Raw genomic sequence first — 13,181 nt, 5'->3', positions numbered from 1 at the left:
GTATAGAAGTTAAGCATGTATCAAATCTAATTTCGGAACGAGAATGGAGAAGAGCGATGCTTTATGAGATAATTGAAAAGGGGACAAAAAAGAAATCGATTGATGGGCTTTTGTACATTATTCAAGTAATTTACATATACAAAAAAGAAATCAAAATGCAAGATTCACATTTGTTTATTATTACTGTCCCCTTTTCAATTTGTTTTTAATATGGAGAAAGGAAAGAAATATTGACCTTTATTACTTTGCATAAATGTGGTATTTCTTCGACCAAAAATAAAAAAACCCAGTTTGGTATTTTTTTAATAATAAAAAACAGTTTGGTATTTAAAAAAAAAGGGAAAGTTTGGTATTTTAAAAAAAGGGAAATTGGTCAATTCTCAAAAAGTTAGGAACTAGATGAAACATTAGATGAAAGTTTATGAACTAAATTGAGCAAATCGAAAGCTTATGGATGAAATTGAACATTAAATGAAAGTTCATGGACCAAATTGAACAAATCGAAAGCTTATGAATGAAATTGAACATTAGACGAACGTTTATGGACCAAATTGAGCAAATTAAAAACTTATGGATGAAATTGAATATTAGATGGAAGTTCGGGGATGATTTGTGACATTTTCCCTAAAAGTAAAGAAAAACATAAAAGAGGAAAAAATAATAAAATAATTAAAAAAATAGAAATGAATGGTTTTGTATTAAAAATTTGAGGACAATACTAAACGTAATTCTGTCCTAGGAATAAAAAGTTTGTGCAGCTTACCAAATATTTTTAAATATTTAAAATTTGTTCTAAATTGAGAATAAAATAGAATCTTTTTTAATAGGAAATTATTCTCAGAATATAATGGTTATGTTTGTCCTAAATAGCTAAAAAGTGTGATACTAGAGTTAAATGCATTTGGCTCCAAAGCCCTTTGCTAATCAAATCAAATTATTCTACATGCCCTTTTAAGTCGAATAACAAGGTCCAAATATACCATTCAAACAAGCACATTTACTCGAGTTTAGATCAAAATCGAAATTGGTTTAATCCTAAAACACTCATTTAATTCGTTTTAATTCATTTTCATGTAATGCAAATTTAAGGATCCAAATTCCACCTAATCCGACTCGACTCATATTGTTAAGACACTTTCATATTTTACCTAATCGATAAAAGTCCATACCTAAATTGAGATGAGAGCGCGAAATGAGCGACGGGGCATGATTGAGGAAGAGAGATGAAGAATAAAGAGAGAGTAGCTAAGGTAGGTTGGGTAGTAAATTATAAATTAATTTATGATCCATTTAACATTATTCATATGGGTTAAGAAATGGGCCGACACCCATTTGCGTAATCTAAAGGCACGTTTGTTTGTGTTCCTGACCCGTGTTTATGAACACAATTCATGTTTTTTTGTTCTCAGGAACAAAAAGATAACAAAAGCGTGTTTGTTTGAGTTTTTGTTCAAAATCTATTTTTTGTTCCTAGGAACAAATTTAGAACATAAATAAGAAAAAAAAAAAAAAATTGTTTCTACCACCAACTTGGCCGCGATGATTTGAGCTCTCTCCTTCATGAAAGAGAGGAGTTTGAATTCCCATATGGTCGCTTGGGGTCTTAAGTGGGACGTCGAGGGTGGTGGGTTCTTCCGCTTATGTGTCTCCTCAGATTTACTCGCCTGCCACGGTTGTATAGGATTCTTAGGTCACCTATTTCTTGTTTTCAAACACTTTCGAGAAACAATTTTTCTCCTCTCTTTCTTTTTCTTTGGCCTGGTCGTTGGCCTCGGCCATGGCCCGGCTAAACACCGTCAAGGGCCGGTGACCTCGCCGGAGGGTGGCCGGTCCTCGGCGAGGTCCGAGTGTTTCCGGCGAGCTTGAGTCTCGCAAGTGGTTGGGCGAGCTAGGCCTCGCTAGATCTGGGCGAGCTTGAGCTCGCCTAGCCAAGGCGAGATCGACCTCATGTCGGCTAGTGAGGCTTGGCCTTGCCTTGGCCGGGCGAGGTCGCTAGCCCTCGTTGGCCGATTGCCGGCCATGGCCGAAGTAGGCGACGGGCAAAAAGGAAGAAAAAAAAAAAGAGAAAAAAATATTAAAAAATTAAAAGAAAAAAATTATATAAGTTTACTAAACGTGTTCCAGTTTACCAAACATTTTTTCAGAATAATTTTTTTTTTTATTTCTATTTTTTGGAACAATTTTTGAATAAATAAAAACGTTAACAAACGCATCATGACTACCTCATTTTGAGAAAAGAAGGGGGTGTGTGGGAAGAGTGGAAAGGAAGACAGATGAAAAGATGAATTACCGACAGGCGGTAATTTCCGTCTCGTTCAGATTCTGGAGCAGACGACGGAAGGATAAACTTAAAGATATTAAAGCAGGCTGAGCTCGCTCGCTCGCGAGAGAGACGGAGCTCTTCCGCTCATGAAGCTGCTGGTGTAGGCGAAGATGCAAACCCTCCTTCAGCCCTGCCACTCCACATCCTCCTCGCCACCCCACCGTCTCCCCTCCTCAACAACTTCCCCGTTCCTCCCCTCTTCGCCGTCCAACCTCGGCGCTTCCCTTCCGAGCCCCTCCGCGACTCCCGCCTTATCCCCTTCCCTTCTTCCGCCTCGCCCCTCTCCTCGTCTCCCAACTTCTTCGCCACCCCTTCTTGCTCTCCCAGGACGACCCGTGTCGCCCTCCGCTCTCAAAACGACATCTTCGACGGTTTCGCTATCGCCCAATCCCCCGAAAGGCCCGAGAACGAGGAGCTCGAGCTGCGGAACAAGCCCTCCCCGGTTTACGTGGACGGCGGCTCCGCTCCGGAAACGGACGAACCCGCCGGTGGGTCCGGCGAGGACGAGGCTCTGGCGCCGTTCTTGAAGTTCTTTAAGAATAAGGAGGATCCGTTGGATGACGGCGACGAGGAGGAGGGGAGGGATGAAGAAGAGGTTCTTGATGAGCGGAGCGGAAGCGATGGTGTGGGCGAGAAGGTTAGCGTAGAGTATTACGAGCCGAAGCCGGGGGATTTCGTGGTCGGGGTTGTGGTTTCGGGTAATGAGAATCGGCTCGATGTCAACGTTGGGGCGGATTTGCTGGGCACGATGCTGACCAAGGAGGTGCTGCCTTTGTACGAGAAAGAGATGGATCATCTGCTGTGCGACTTGAAGAATGATTCGGAGGCTTTCATGGCTCGCGGGAAGATGGGAATTGTGAAGTACGATGATGCGATGAGCGCAGGGCCGGGGTCGGGTAGGCCGGTGGTGGAGACGGGGACGGTGTTGTTCGCCGAGGTGCTTGGGCGTACACTTAGTGGACGGCCTTTGCTTTCGACTCGGCGGCTTTTTAGGAGGATTGCTTGGCATCGAGTGAGGCAGGTTCTTTTCTCACTTTCTTTGCCCATTCTAGCCGGTAGAATTGGTTTAGGATTGATATGGATATCATGTGGCTTATTTTACTTGGCTTCCATAGAAAGTTGTAATTTTTTGGCTGTGTACAGTGTGTGAGGTACCATGTATAGCTTGAATTTGAATTGGAATAATTAGCTTATCGAGTGAATTAGAAGTGGCGGTGCATTACCTTCTCCTTTGTATGAAGGAAGACGGGGAACAGAAATCTATTGTTCAATTCCTTGGTCTGTTAAAAAGAATGTGGGGTTCAGGTGTCATTCATTAGATCCGAGCGTACTAACTCTGTACCTATTTTCTTGGTGGAAAAGCTTGAAATGCTTTTGATGAGATTCTACTATTTCTCTGAGCAGATAAAGCAACTGAACGAGCCTCTAGAGGTCAAAATCACAAAGTGGAACACAGGGGGACTTCTCACGAGAATTGAGGTTAGGCCGTTGTTTGGTTGACTGGTGTTGTGCTGATATCTGCATCTATATAAGTTAATCATACATCGGATGCATATGCCAATCCTGATTAACTCTTGTCACTATCTTCTCTAGATCATTGCTGATAAGTTTTTGTTTTTTATTGAAGGGGTTGCGAGCTTTCCTTCCAAAAGCAGAGTTACTCAATAGAGTAAACAATTTCACTGAGTTGAAAGAAAATGTAAGTCCAAATTGGCCGCTGAATATGACCTAAGTTCATCCTGTTGCCCCTTTATGTTCTCTTTCTATGCGCTCGTTATTTTTACCCCCAAGATTCACTTGATTGTTCTACTGCATGGAACAGCAAAGGGACTTGGTACTTGATGATAGTCTTATTGTCCCTTCCAAAGTTTTTTATGGTCAAGTTTGCATTTATTGTCTTACATAGAACTTTAAGACTTAGGAAATGGATATTCTTGAGAGGAATAAAGTCTATTTAAACCAAATTAGCACCCTTCAGATCTTGCATCTCTGTGTGCGCGACAGATAATTTCAAGGACAATATAATTGTATCGAGTGGTCAGGCTTAGGTTAATGATTATGAATTGTCTGTGTAGACTGAATCTTTATAACTAGTCCACATCCTTTTGAGTGCCTGCTCGTTGACTTTCTTTTATCTTTTGCTCTTTTATTTGGGATTTTGTTAAAGGGACTGTTCAAGAAATTGTAAATACAAAACACAAAAAGAACGATATAAAGAAAGGGATAAAAAGAAAACCCCAGTGAAAAAATAAGACTTACAGCAGGAATTCCTTAAACATTGAAAAGCTTTAAGAACAGCAGAAAAATGAGACTTAGAGTAAAATCCTTTATAAGATTTTTTAAAAGTTATAATTTTTCTTGTGAGATGGACATGTTTAATGATTCTGTAATATGGAGGCTTATTCAGATCTGATTGCTACCCTTGCTCGTATAGAGTTCCTAGTGGTTGGAGTCAGCTTGTGACTTCCTTCCCAGATGAATATTTGGCATGTTGTTCATTGTGAGCTACCTTCAGGTTGTACTCGATGCATAATTGAAATTTTCGTTACTGCTGCATTTATTCCTAATTTCTCTAGCAGTGGAAAAGAGTACAGTACAGGGATATGCCAAATATGTTTTTTTTGAAGTTTTAGGTCAATGGGATGACTGGCAAGTAACGGGGTAGCTGACAATCTAGTTGATTTCTCTTTTTCCTTGCTATTCAACCCCAACTGTGGTCTTTAGGTGAAACAATATCAATTCTACATGGTTAATATGGGACAGCCATGTCATTGCCCTTGCCAATGCCAATGCCACTGTTGAGCTAAGTTATAGGGGATGCTCTAAACTTAAAACAGTTGACACATATATTTTAGCATAATTTCCAAGCATTGGTTTCTATAGTGAATTTTCACCCGCAGTACCTACCAGGTACGTACTTCTTCACGTAAATGGTTTCTTGATTTAATAGGTGGGCCGCCAAATACAAGTGCTGATTTCGAGGATGGACGAGGATAAGAATGACTTGATTTTGAGTGAGAAAGATGCATGGGTGAGTTTTGGCCTAGCATTTTCTGCTGCTCTTTCCGTGTTTCGACTGAACTTTCCTTCAGATTTATGTGTTACCTGCAGGAGATGCTGCACCTACAAGAGGGGACACTTCTTGATGGAACTGTAAAGAAAATCTTACCTTATGGAGCTCAGATAAGGATTGGTGACACTAATAGAAGGTGAGATGCAATTCCTTAAGTTTGAAAATGATCTCAGAGGGTAACAGAAGCTTTTATTCTTTTCTCAAACATGTTGTTGCTATGTTGGCCTCAAATAGATATAGTGGCAGGAGGCATGGAAATTCATAAAGGGATACCTTTTAAAGTTCTCCATTATCATACTTGGTGGTTTGTTGGAAATATGAACATTATACTTGTCCAGGAAGTTCCACGGAAGTAAAGGATGTAGAACTGCAGATTTGTTGGTCTTTTATGAAATCTGTCTGTATTGTCAGCACAAGCACGAACTGCTTATTGGGAAAACTGCAATTATTGCCTTCAATTATATGTAGCAAATATGGCAAAAGGTCAGCGATTTGTCTTGAAGTTTATTGATAAGGGAAAACCAAATTCCTAGTTTACCATCCCTTGCTTAATCCTATATTCCACTCTTCAATCACATGATAATGGTTGACATTGATGCTGATATTACATGCTGTTTGAGCAAAATATATTTAACCTATTACTCTAGTGACAGGACTAACAGGTGTTTCTAGATTGCTGGTGGCCCAAACACATTTTTCTCTTGCTAGTGTGCCATCAAAATACAAATTTTCCTCATGCATTATTGTAATACTTTTCATAGCTAAAAGATATGATAGAAAGGAGGCAAGACTAGTGCTAATTAGACTGTATTGGAGATTTTGTCCTCATTTTGTGTAAATCAAAGATCTTTGGGCTCGAACTGTCTAATGTGCTTGTTGGTTGTAGAAGCTTCACACGCCAATCCTAATAGGCTGGCCTTGAGCGGCGTTATTACTTTCTGGTCAGTCTGTGCTGATGTGCTCGCATTGCCAATATGTTCTTTGTGTTTGCCAGTGGTTTGCTGCATATCTCAAAAATTACTGCTACCCGGATCACTTCTGTCGGTGATGTCCTCTCAGTTGATGAGAAGGTTAAAGTACTGGTTGTGAAGTCAATAATTCCCGATAAAATCTCTCTCAGGTAATTTTGGAATCAAATGCCTTATTATTTTTGTTCATTTGTGCTTGTTTAGTGCTTTGCCACTTAGCCTGAATTCTTGATGATGTATACTGAATGGAGATCATCGACTGATTTGTGTACTTCAACATTTAGTTCTAATAATTGGACAAGCTCTGGTCACGCTCCTCTCATTTGTGAATAACATCACCTCTCTTTGGTTAAATGACCTTGTTTTCAAGTTCAACAAATCACACTTTTTTATTGAGTTCTCTCTGAGGGAGTTCAAATCGATTAAATTAAATTACTTTGAGTCGATCTCTTTATAAGCCACTAAAATTTTCTAAGTGATTTTTCCTGAACTCCCTCCTCTTGCTTACTTATTAGCTCCATATCCTCATGGCACTTCATGAAGCTCTCTCAACGCCCCTTTTCTTTCAGGCTAACTTGAACTAACATCATCCAGTCATCGGATATGCCTCTAACTTCTTGCATTTGTTGATTTCAGCATTGTGGACCTTGAAAGCGAGCCTGGTCTATTTATATCAAACAAAGAGGTAGTGATATTATTGTGGGTGATGTTTCCTTGGCACAGTGTCATCACGGTTGCATAACATAAGCACGAGATGTTAACTAACACGTCTCTCCCTTCCTCTTAATACTTGGTCTGTTCAGAAAGTATTTTCCGAAGCAGAAATGATGGTGAAGAAATACAGGCAGAAGCTGCCTACCGTAATTAGAGCTCCCAAGCCAGCGGCCTCTGCGACCGTCCAGGTACCTTTGGATAGCGAAGCTTCACTTTATGCAAATTGGAAGTGGTTCAAATTTGACAGTGAGCAATAGCACGCGTAAGTCAACCTCAATATGTTGCTACGCAGCCTCACTTGATAGGATTCAAGATTTTCTGTAGCTTCCCCTTTCCGGCGAGATGGTGTATTTATCCATTTTGATTATGAAATCAATAGCCATTTTTTGCTCAAATTTAAATTCACGTGTTATCTTGGGCATAATGTATCTTAATATTCTTCCTCAACGTGATGTATTTTGCTCCCCGAAGCAGTACTTTTATTTCTTTGGGTCTTGGATCAGAACGAAGCGTTTTGAGTCTGTGCGAGCTCAGCGCTTTATATTTGGGGCTAATGACCGTTTGGAAAACAAGCCCTGAGCTGATTATGGTCGGCTCGGAGCTTTTTGCGGCGCTACATGAGGCCGAAAGTGTTGGCCTGAGCCCAGTTGAGAATTTACTTTTCTGTCGGCGGTATGTGCAACACAATCGCGGCGGATGATGCAAAATCTTTAATTCACGAAGGCATATTATATTTATGCCTTTCGTCCTGGACAAATACTTGAGGCATAAATGATTTCAGTTTTACACCCTTTTGCTGAATCAAAACGAGAACAACCTCCGAGCAGAGCAAAGTCCTCCTTCTCAATACAGATGACCGAATGAGTGTTGAGCAGGATGAAGGATCCAGATGAATGCCTTGGCCATGATTGGCCTCACAATTTACGGATGTAAATGGCGTGGTTTTGTCGCCTTAGTGTCTCCCCTGAAAGAGCTGGGGATTTGTCGACTTGTGTAATTGCAATCCAGGTGAAGCCTAAGCTACATTCACTAGTACTGTGGCTAGGGTTTGGGGCTCCAAAAAATTTTATGATGGGAAAAGGTCAAGAAAGTTGCCCTAAAGTCTGTGTACCTAGGTTTTTAAATCACTAGTATATCACTCCCCCTTTCCTTCCGATTCTTGTTTTTTCTTATTTTTTCGGCACTAAACAGCCGGGCATTCAAGTAAATTATGTTAATTTAAACCAAAAAGTCCTACATCGAAGTACAGAAATAGCACATACACTCTACAGCCTACAGCCTACCCCTTTCACATGCCTAATTAAGATATTACTGTAGAGATTCGAGTTTTTTTAATACATAAGTGAAAGTACATAATAAATAAGAAGTCATAATTCGAGTTTTTTTTTTAATTCACAAGTTAAAATGTCGAACAACCATCAATTTATCTAATTTTGAATACATGTTAAGAAGTCATAATAAATAAGAATGCATACTCATTTAGAATACATGTTAAGAAGTCATAATAAATAAGAATGCATACTCATTCTAAGACACCATGTGGGAATGACGCGTGATATCACATTATGGCGAAATTTATTTTCTCTCGTATATAAGGCTGCATTTTGTTGATAAAGCAAGCGATATGTTGAGCAATTTGAGCTCTTGAACGAAAAAGTACGTAAGATATGAATTCAGGAGCAGCTACATCAAACCCGGTGAAAAGAAAGACAAAAAATAAACGGTGTCTGATTGCAAATCATCTTGGATGCCAAATTGTGGTGGGCCTGTTTATGTTCAGCACATATATATGAAATTAAGGAGAATTGAAATGTTTGTATTTAAAGAAATTGCTCTATATTACTTAAGTATAGATACTGTAATAATTGAATGTCCCCTTGTGTAGTAGGAGCCACTGCAGGGTGCAGACCTATGTCCATTTCTTTTCTGTCTTTTTTTTTTTTTTTTTTTTTTTGGGGGGGGTTAGGCTCGGGGATAGCGATAAAACCCTCCTCTCTTTATATTTTAAATTCATGTTATTTTCACTCTTCTGCGCAGCGCTAACTCCCTCGAAATCAGAGGTCCGGCGAACCATATAATACAAAAAATCGCCATGTATAGCATAGGCTTTAAAAACATGAAATTCGAATTATTAATCCCATTTGTGCAGACTCTTTAAACCCCCCCTCAAAACATACACGCCGCACTTATGCATTCAAAAAGCATCGCGCTGCTATCATTTGAAACACTAAATGCATACATGCATATATTTTTGTATATTATATACACATATATAAGTGAAGATATAGTATAGAAAAAGAAGAGAAAATAGCTGGATGCCAAATATTGCAGAAAATGAGGGGCGCATTAACGTAATGCAGGGGACACCGCGAGTTTCTTGCACCTTAATCGTCGAAAAGCTCCACCCAGCTTAAGTCGTCTGTCCTACCCTTCTGCGTTGATTAATCTAAACATCCCTTGAAAGGTACCCACAGTATCATAAAAGGAATTTATTATGTGTGATATGATCGTATGTGTATATAATAATGTTAATTTCTTAGAAGTTGATGACCCATTTTTAGGGTACAACCAAAAAAAAAAATGTGGTTGGAAATGCCAACACATTACGTTAATGCTTCCCAATCCATTTAGTCAAAGGGACGAATTAAATTGGTGCACTTATCATGGTGGTGATCCTGCGACATTGGGGTCTAAATTGGAGCAAACCCTATCATGTTGTTGGCTATTGAGTGAATCAGAAGTTATGTGGTTGGTGCTCAATGCAAAGTGTCACTAAATACATTAGCCCTCTTTTGACTGCCAAACGATTTCCTCTACTATTGACTGTTCTTTTTAAGTGATCGGAAAATTCACTTTAGATAAGTAAACTCCGAATCCATGAGTTCGGTCATCTAAGAATCATATCTACATAAGCATCGATTCTTTTTCATTAAATCAATCTCATGAGGTCATGTGTATAAACATGCAGCTGCTCACCAAATTAGGTGTTTTTGGTTCCTAGCCCCGGGAGGTAGCCATTGATGTGTCAAACATTAGGAGATCAATTACCCCTTGAATCTTGATTTTTGAACGGATCAGAATAGTAATTTTGTATGGGTTCTAAGATATATATACGTCCAACTACGTTTGTTTAGGGTGCGACCCAAGCAAAGCATTTGAATTTTGTTTTCTAAAACTATAAACTTCTACTTGTAGAACGCATCTTGGAATTTTGCTTTTTGTTTTTTAAGCTGAGATTGCTGATCCAATAGTTGCAATCCTTGTAGAAGCATCGTCTCATTTCATCATAGAAAAGTCTTCATCAATTTCTCCTTGGGTATAAACTTGAAGTCATTGAAATTTCCTCAAGACTTTAGAAACGAACAGCACGCAGAAGTTGATCATATCTTATATGACTATATAAGTGTCACCTAATTTCTTCACAGCTTATAAGCTGGCTCCCTACATGTCGCCAATTACCATATTAAAAAAATTTCCAGAGCGAGCTGATGAGAAGACATTTCTTCACAACTTGTCCTCCTAAAAGAAGCTGCAACATTGGTAAGTAACTGGTAAAATTTGTTAATTAGTTTATAATGGAATCTGGGGTTTGGCCCCGTGAGGGGGACTTTGCCTGCATATTTTTGGGACTCACACACATATGATAAATATTAGTTTCAAAATAGCCGTACGTATGAGACAAAAGAAACTAATATTCCTACTTTAAAAAATGGCTAATGATATTCTCACAATCTGAATAGCGTCTTCTGTGTAACTATTGAAAGAAAGTCTACATATTGAAAGTTGTAAAATGATTGCGGAAGAAGCTACTATTGCTATGGAGTTATGATTATCCAAAAAATATTCAATAATACCATTTTTTTTATCGAAGAATAGACTAGCTGAATGGACGATATTTATTATGGTGAAACCCTTTCCACAATTCCTCAAGGAATTGAAAACATTTGCTTTAAGGGGCATTAATTTCATATTCATAGGTTAATTCATGTGAATTGAACCTCTATCTATGTACTTTCGATATGGATCTTTACTTAAGTAATAGCATCACAAACTCTCTCTCCTCCTTGATGTGCAAGACCGGGGTTTCTCCATGCCGAGAAAATTTCCTTCGCAATGCTAGATTCACCAAGATTCAGCTAAAAAATAGTTGATTAATATATATTGACATAGTAGATACCTAATTTACTGTTATAAAATAAATTTAATTTCCAATCCTACTTTGCTGTCAAGAGTTAATTTGATTCTCGGCATTACTCATCTCAACTCATAAGTTCACATGTAAAGCTTCAATGTTGCTTCTCCTATAAGTGTAGTATATGCTTAAAAATTGAGAATACGTGTCTCGTGCGGCTGAATTGTTGGTATGCAGTCAAAAGCGTAAAACCCTAATCGGGACCTGTGCCCTAATATAATCCTTAAACCCTCTCTCTCATTCTCATGTGACTGTAGAAATTTTTTATTTTTTTCCTCTTTAGCTCCACTCCCAAAACAAACCCACCACCTCTTCCTCGGAAACCAAATCTCAACCCCGTCACACTTTAATTTCACCAGCTTACACCCATAAAAAGACAGTGAAAACAGGAATTTTTTTTTAACAGAGCACACAATTTTTACCACGCCCCAATGAGACCTCCCCTCTACATCCACGCCCAGCTAATTAAAAAACCCTAGCTTTAACATTATGAGGCAGGTCACGTTAGTGAGGGAACCCATTTCTTTATTGCATCAAAACATGCATCATTATCTAATGCAATTCTATAATGATTTCGTTGGGAAAAAGACATTGAACTGAGGGTTTTGCTACTGCTTTCATTTAACCCTTTATTTTTCACCACCTTTCACGTTCTCCTAAGTTCGCCTCACCCTCTTATTATCACCAAAGTTTTGTTTCTTATTCTTTTTTTGGGCCTTCTCTTCCCTAGGAGCTAGGCTCTGCCAATTTTTCCACGATCTCCCATATGGTGTCTCTGAAATTTTTGATTCTATCCGTACCTGTTTGCTAATGAAAACCTAAAAAATATAATTAACCTCCTCCATCTTATGCTCGGTTCTTTGCTTTGTTTGAAAACCCTAATTTGCTAATCACTGTGCATGAAATTTCCCCCCATCAATTGTACATGCATGGTACGTTTTATTAATGAGCCATCGTACTTGGTTTGTTACAAAACTCAAGTGAATGCTAAAAGATTTTGTTGAGCCGTGCGCCTTCAAAGGAGTATCAAAAGGATTGTGAACTTTGGTGGAAGAAAAGGATAAGGCAGCCAAAATTGTCCACATACAATGTTAGATGGCGCTCATTGTCTAGTTAATTACCCGATTTCTAGATTTTGTTACCTAGCCAAATGAGAAAGAGTGCTTTTTGAAATATGACATTGCTATTTGGTAAAATCGATCATCACTTGCTCCACATTTTAGTGAAAGAAAAACTTAGAAAGCTCATTACACTTGTACATGGCGGCTATTAGAGATAGACTTATAAATTGCCGTGCTCTGACATCACCTTAAGTTTCTCCTACTTAAGGCATTCTTCTCAAGAATTGATAATTTCTAAATATTAATCGACAATGTATAAATTGACAAGAAGACAATTGGAGGATGAATCACACCTTTATTAACATTTAGATTTTTACCTATCTGACTTTCTAATTAATTGGAAAGCTTTTTTCTTTTTTCTTTTTTTATCATCAACAGTCTCGTTGATTGAATTAATTGAAAAGTTTAGAATTAGATTATACCTTTTTAGGTGAAGCTCTATCATACTAATTGAAGGATTCAATATTTGATTGCTTTATGTATATAAAAAAATTAAGAGCTTCAACTCTATATCAAGAATAAGTGCATAAGCTTCCTTTCTCTATAATGACTTAATGAAGAATAAACTTCGTTTGAATTGTATTGTAAAATCAAACAGTGGTTAAAAAAAAAGAAAAAAGATCGACGATAAAGCGAGAGGCAACCGAGTAATTAAGAATCCTCGAATACAAAGTTGATTCAAATGGAAGAATTGGCGCAAAAAAGAGGGGCAGCTTCCTCGTTTAAAATAGTGCAAAAGGTGACACTTCTCCCTGAAATATGATATAAATGAGAAGTATAAGGAGCAAGG

At 38.5% G+C, this 13,181-nt stretch overlaps 1 protein-coding gene across 1 annotated transcript; it reads left to right on the top strand.

Annotated features, from left to right (window-relative positions):
• The first annotated feature begins 2,314 nt into the window (after positions 1–2,314).
• LOC104449578 (protein PIGMENT DEFECTIVE 338, chloroplastic) lies at positions 2,315–7,562 on the top strand. The gene is made up of 8 exons (XM_010063775.3): positions 2,315–3,344; positions 3,728–3,802; positions 3,951–4,022; positions 5,274–5,354; positions 5,435–5,532; positions 6,391–6,516; positions 7,001–7,049; positions 7,168–7,562. Exons 1-8 carry the CDS (start codon positions 3,072–3,074, stop codon positions 7,333–7,335), a joined length of 942 nt encoding a protein of 313 aa, XP_010062077.2. The 5' UTR covers positions 2,315–3,071; the 3' UTR covers positions 7,336–7,562.
• The last annotated feature ends 5,619 nt before the right edge of the window (positions 7,563–13,181 follow it).

This window comes from Eucalyptus grandis, chromosome 6 (genome assembly GCF_016545825.1).
Source record: "Eucalyptus grandis isolate ANBG69807.140 chromosome 6, ASM1654582v1, whole genome shotgun sequence".
Taxonomy (NCBI): domain Eukaryota; kingdom Viridiplantae; phylum Streptophyta; class Magnoliopsida; order Myrtales; family Myrtaceae; genus Eucalyptus; species Eucalyptus grandis.
This window is presented reverse-complemented; position numbering and strand designations above follow the sequence as displayed.

What these genes read in the sequence shown, in the direction of transcription:
- LOC104449578 (XM_010063775.3), top strand. Translation starts at nt 3,072, where the DNA reads ATGCTGACCAAGGAGGTGCTGCCTTTGTACGAGAAAGAGATGGATCAT. An exon ending in TCACTGAGTTGAAAGAAAAT is followed by an intron (nt 4,023 to 5,273) that starts GTAAGTCCAAAT and finishes TTGATTTAATAG; the next exon opens with GTGGGCCGCCAAATACAAGT. An exon ending in TATTTATATCAAACAAAGAG is followed by an intron (nt 7,050 to 7,167) that starts GTAGTGATATTA and finishes TGGTCTGTTCAG; the next exon opens with AAAGTATTTTCCGAAGCAGA.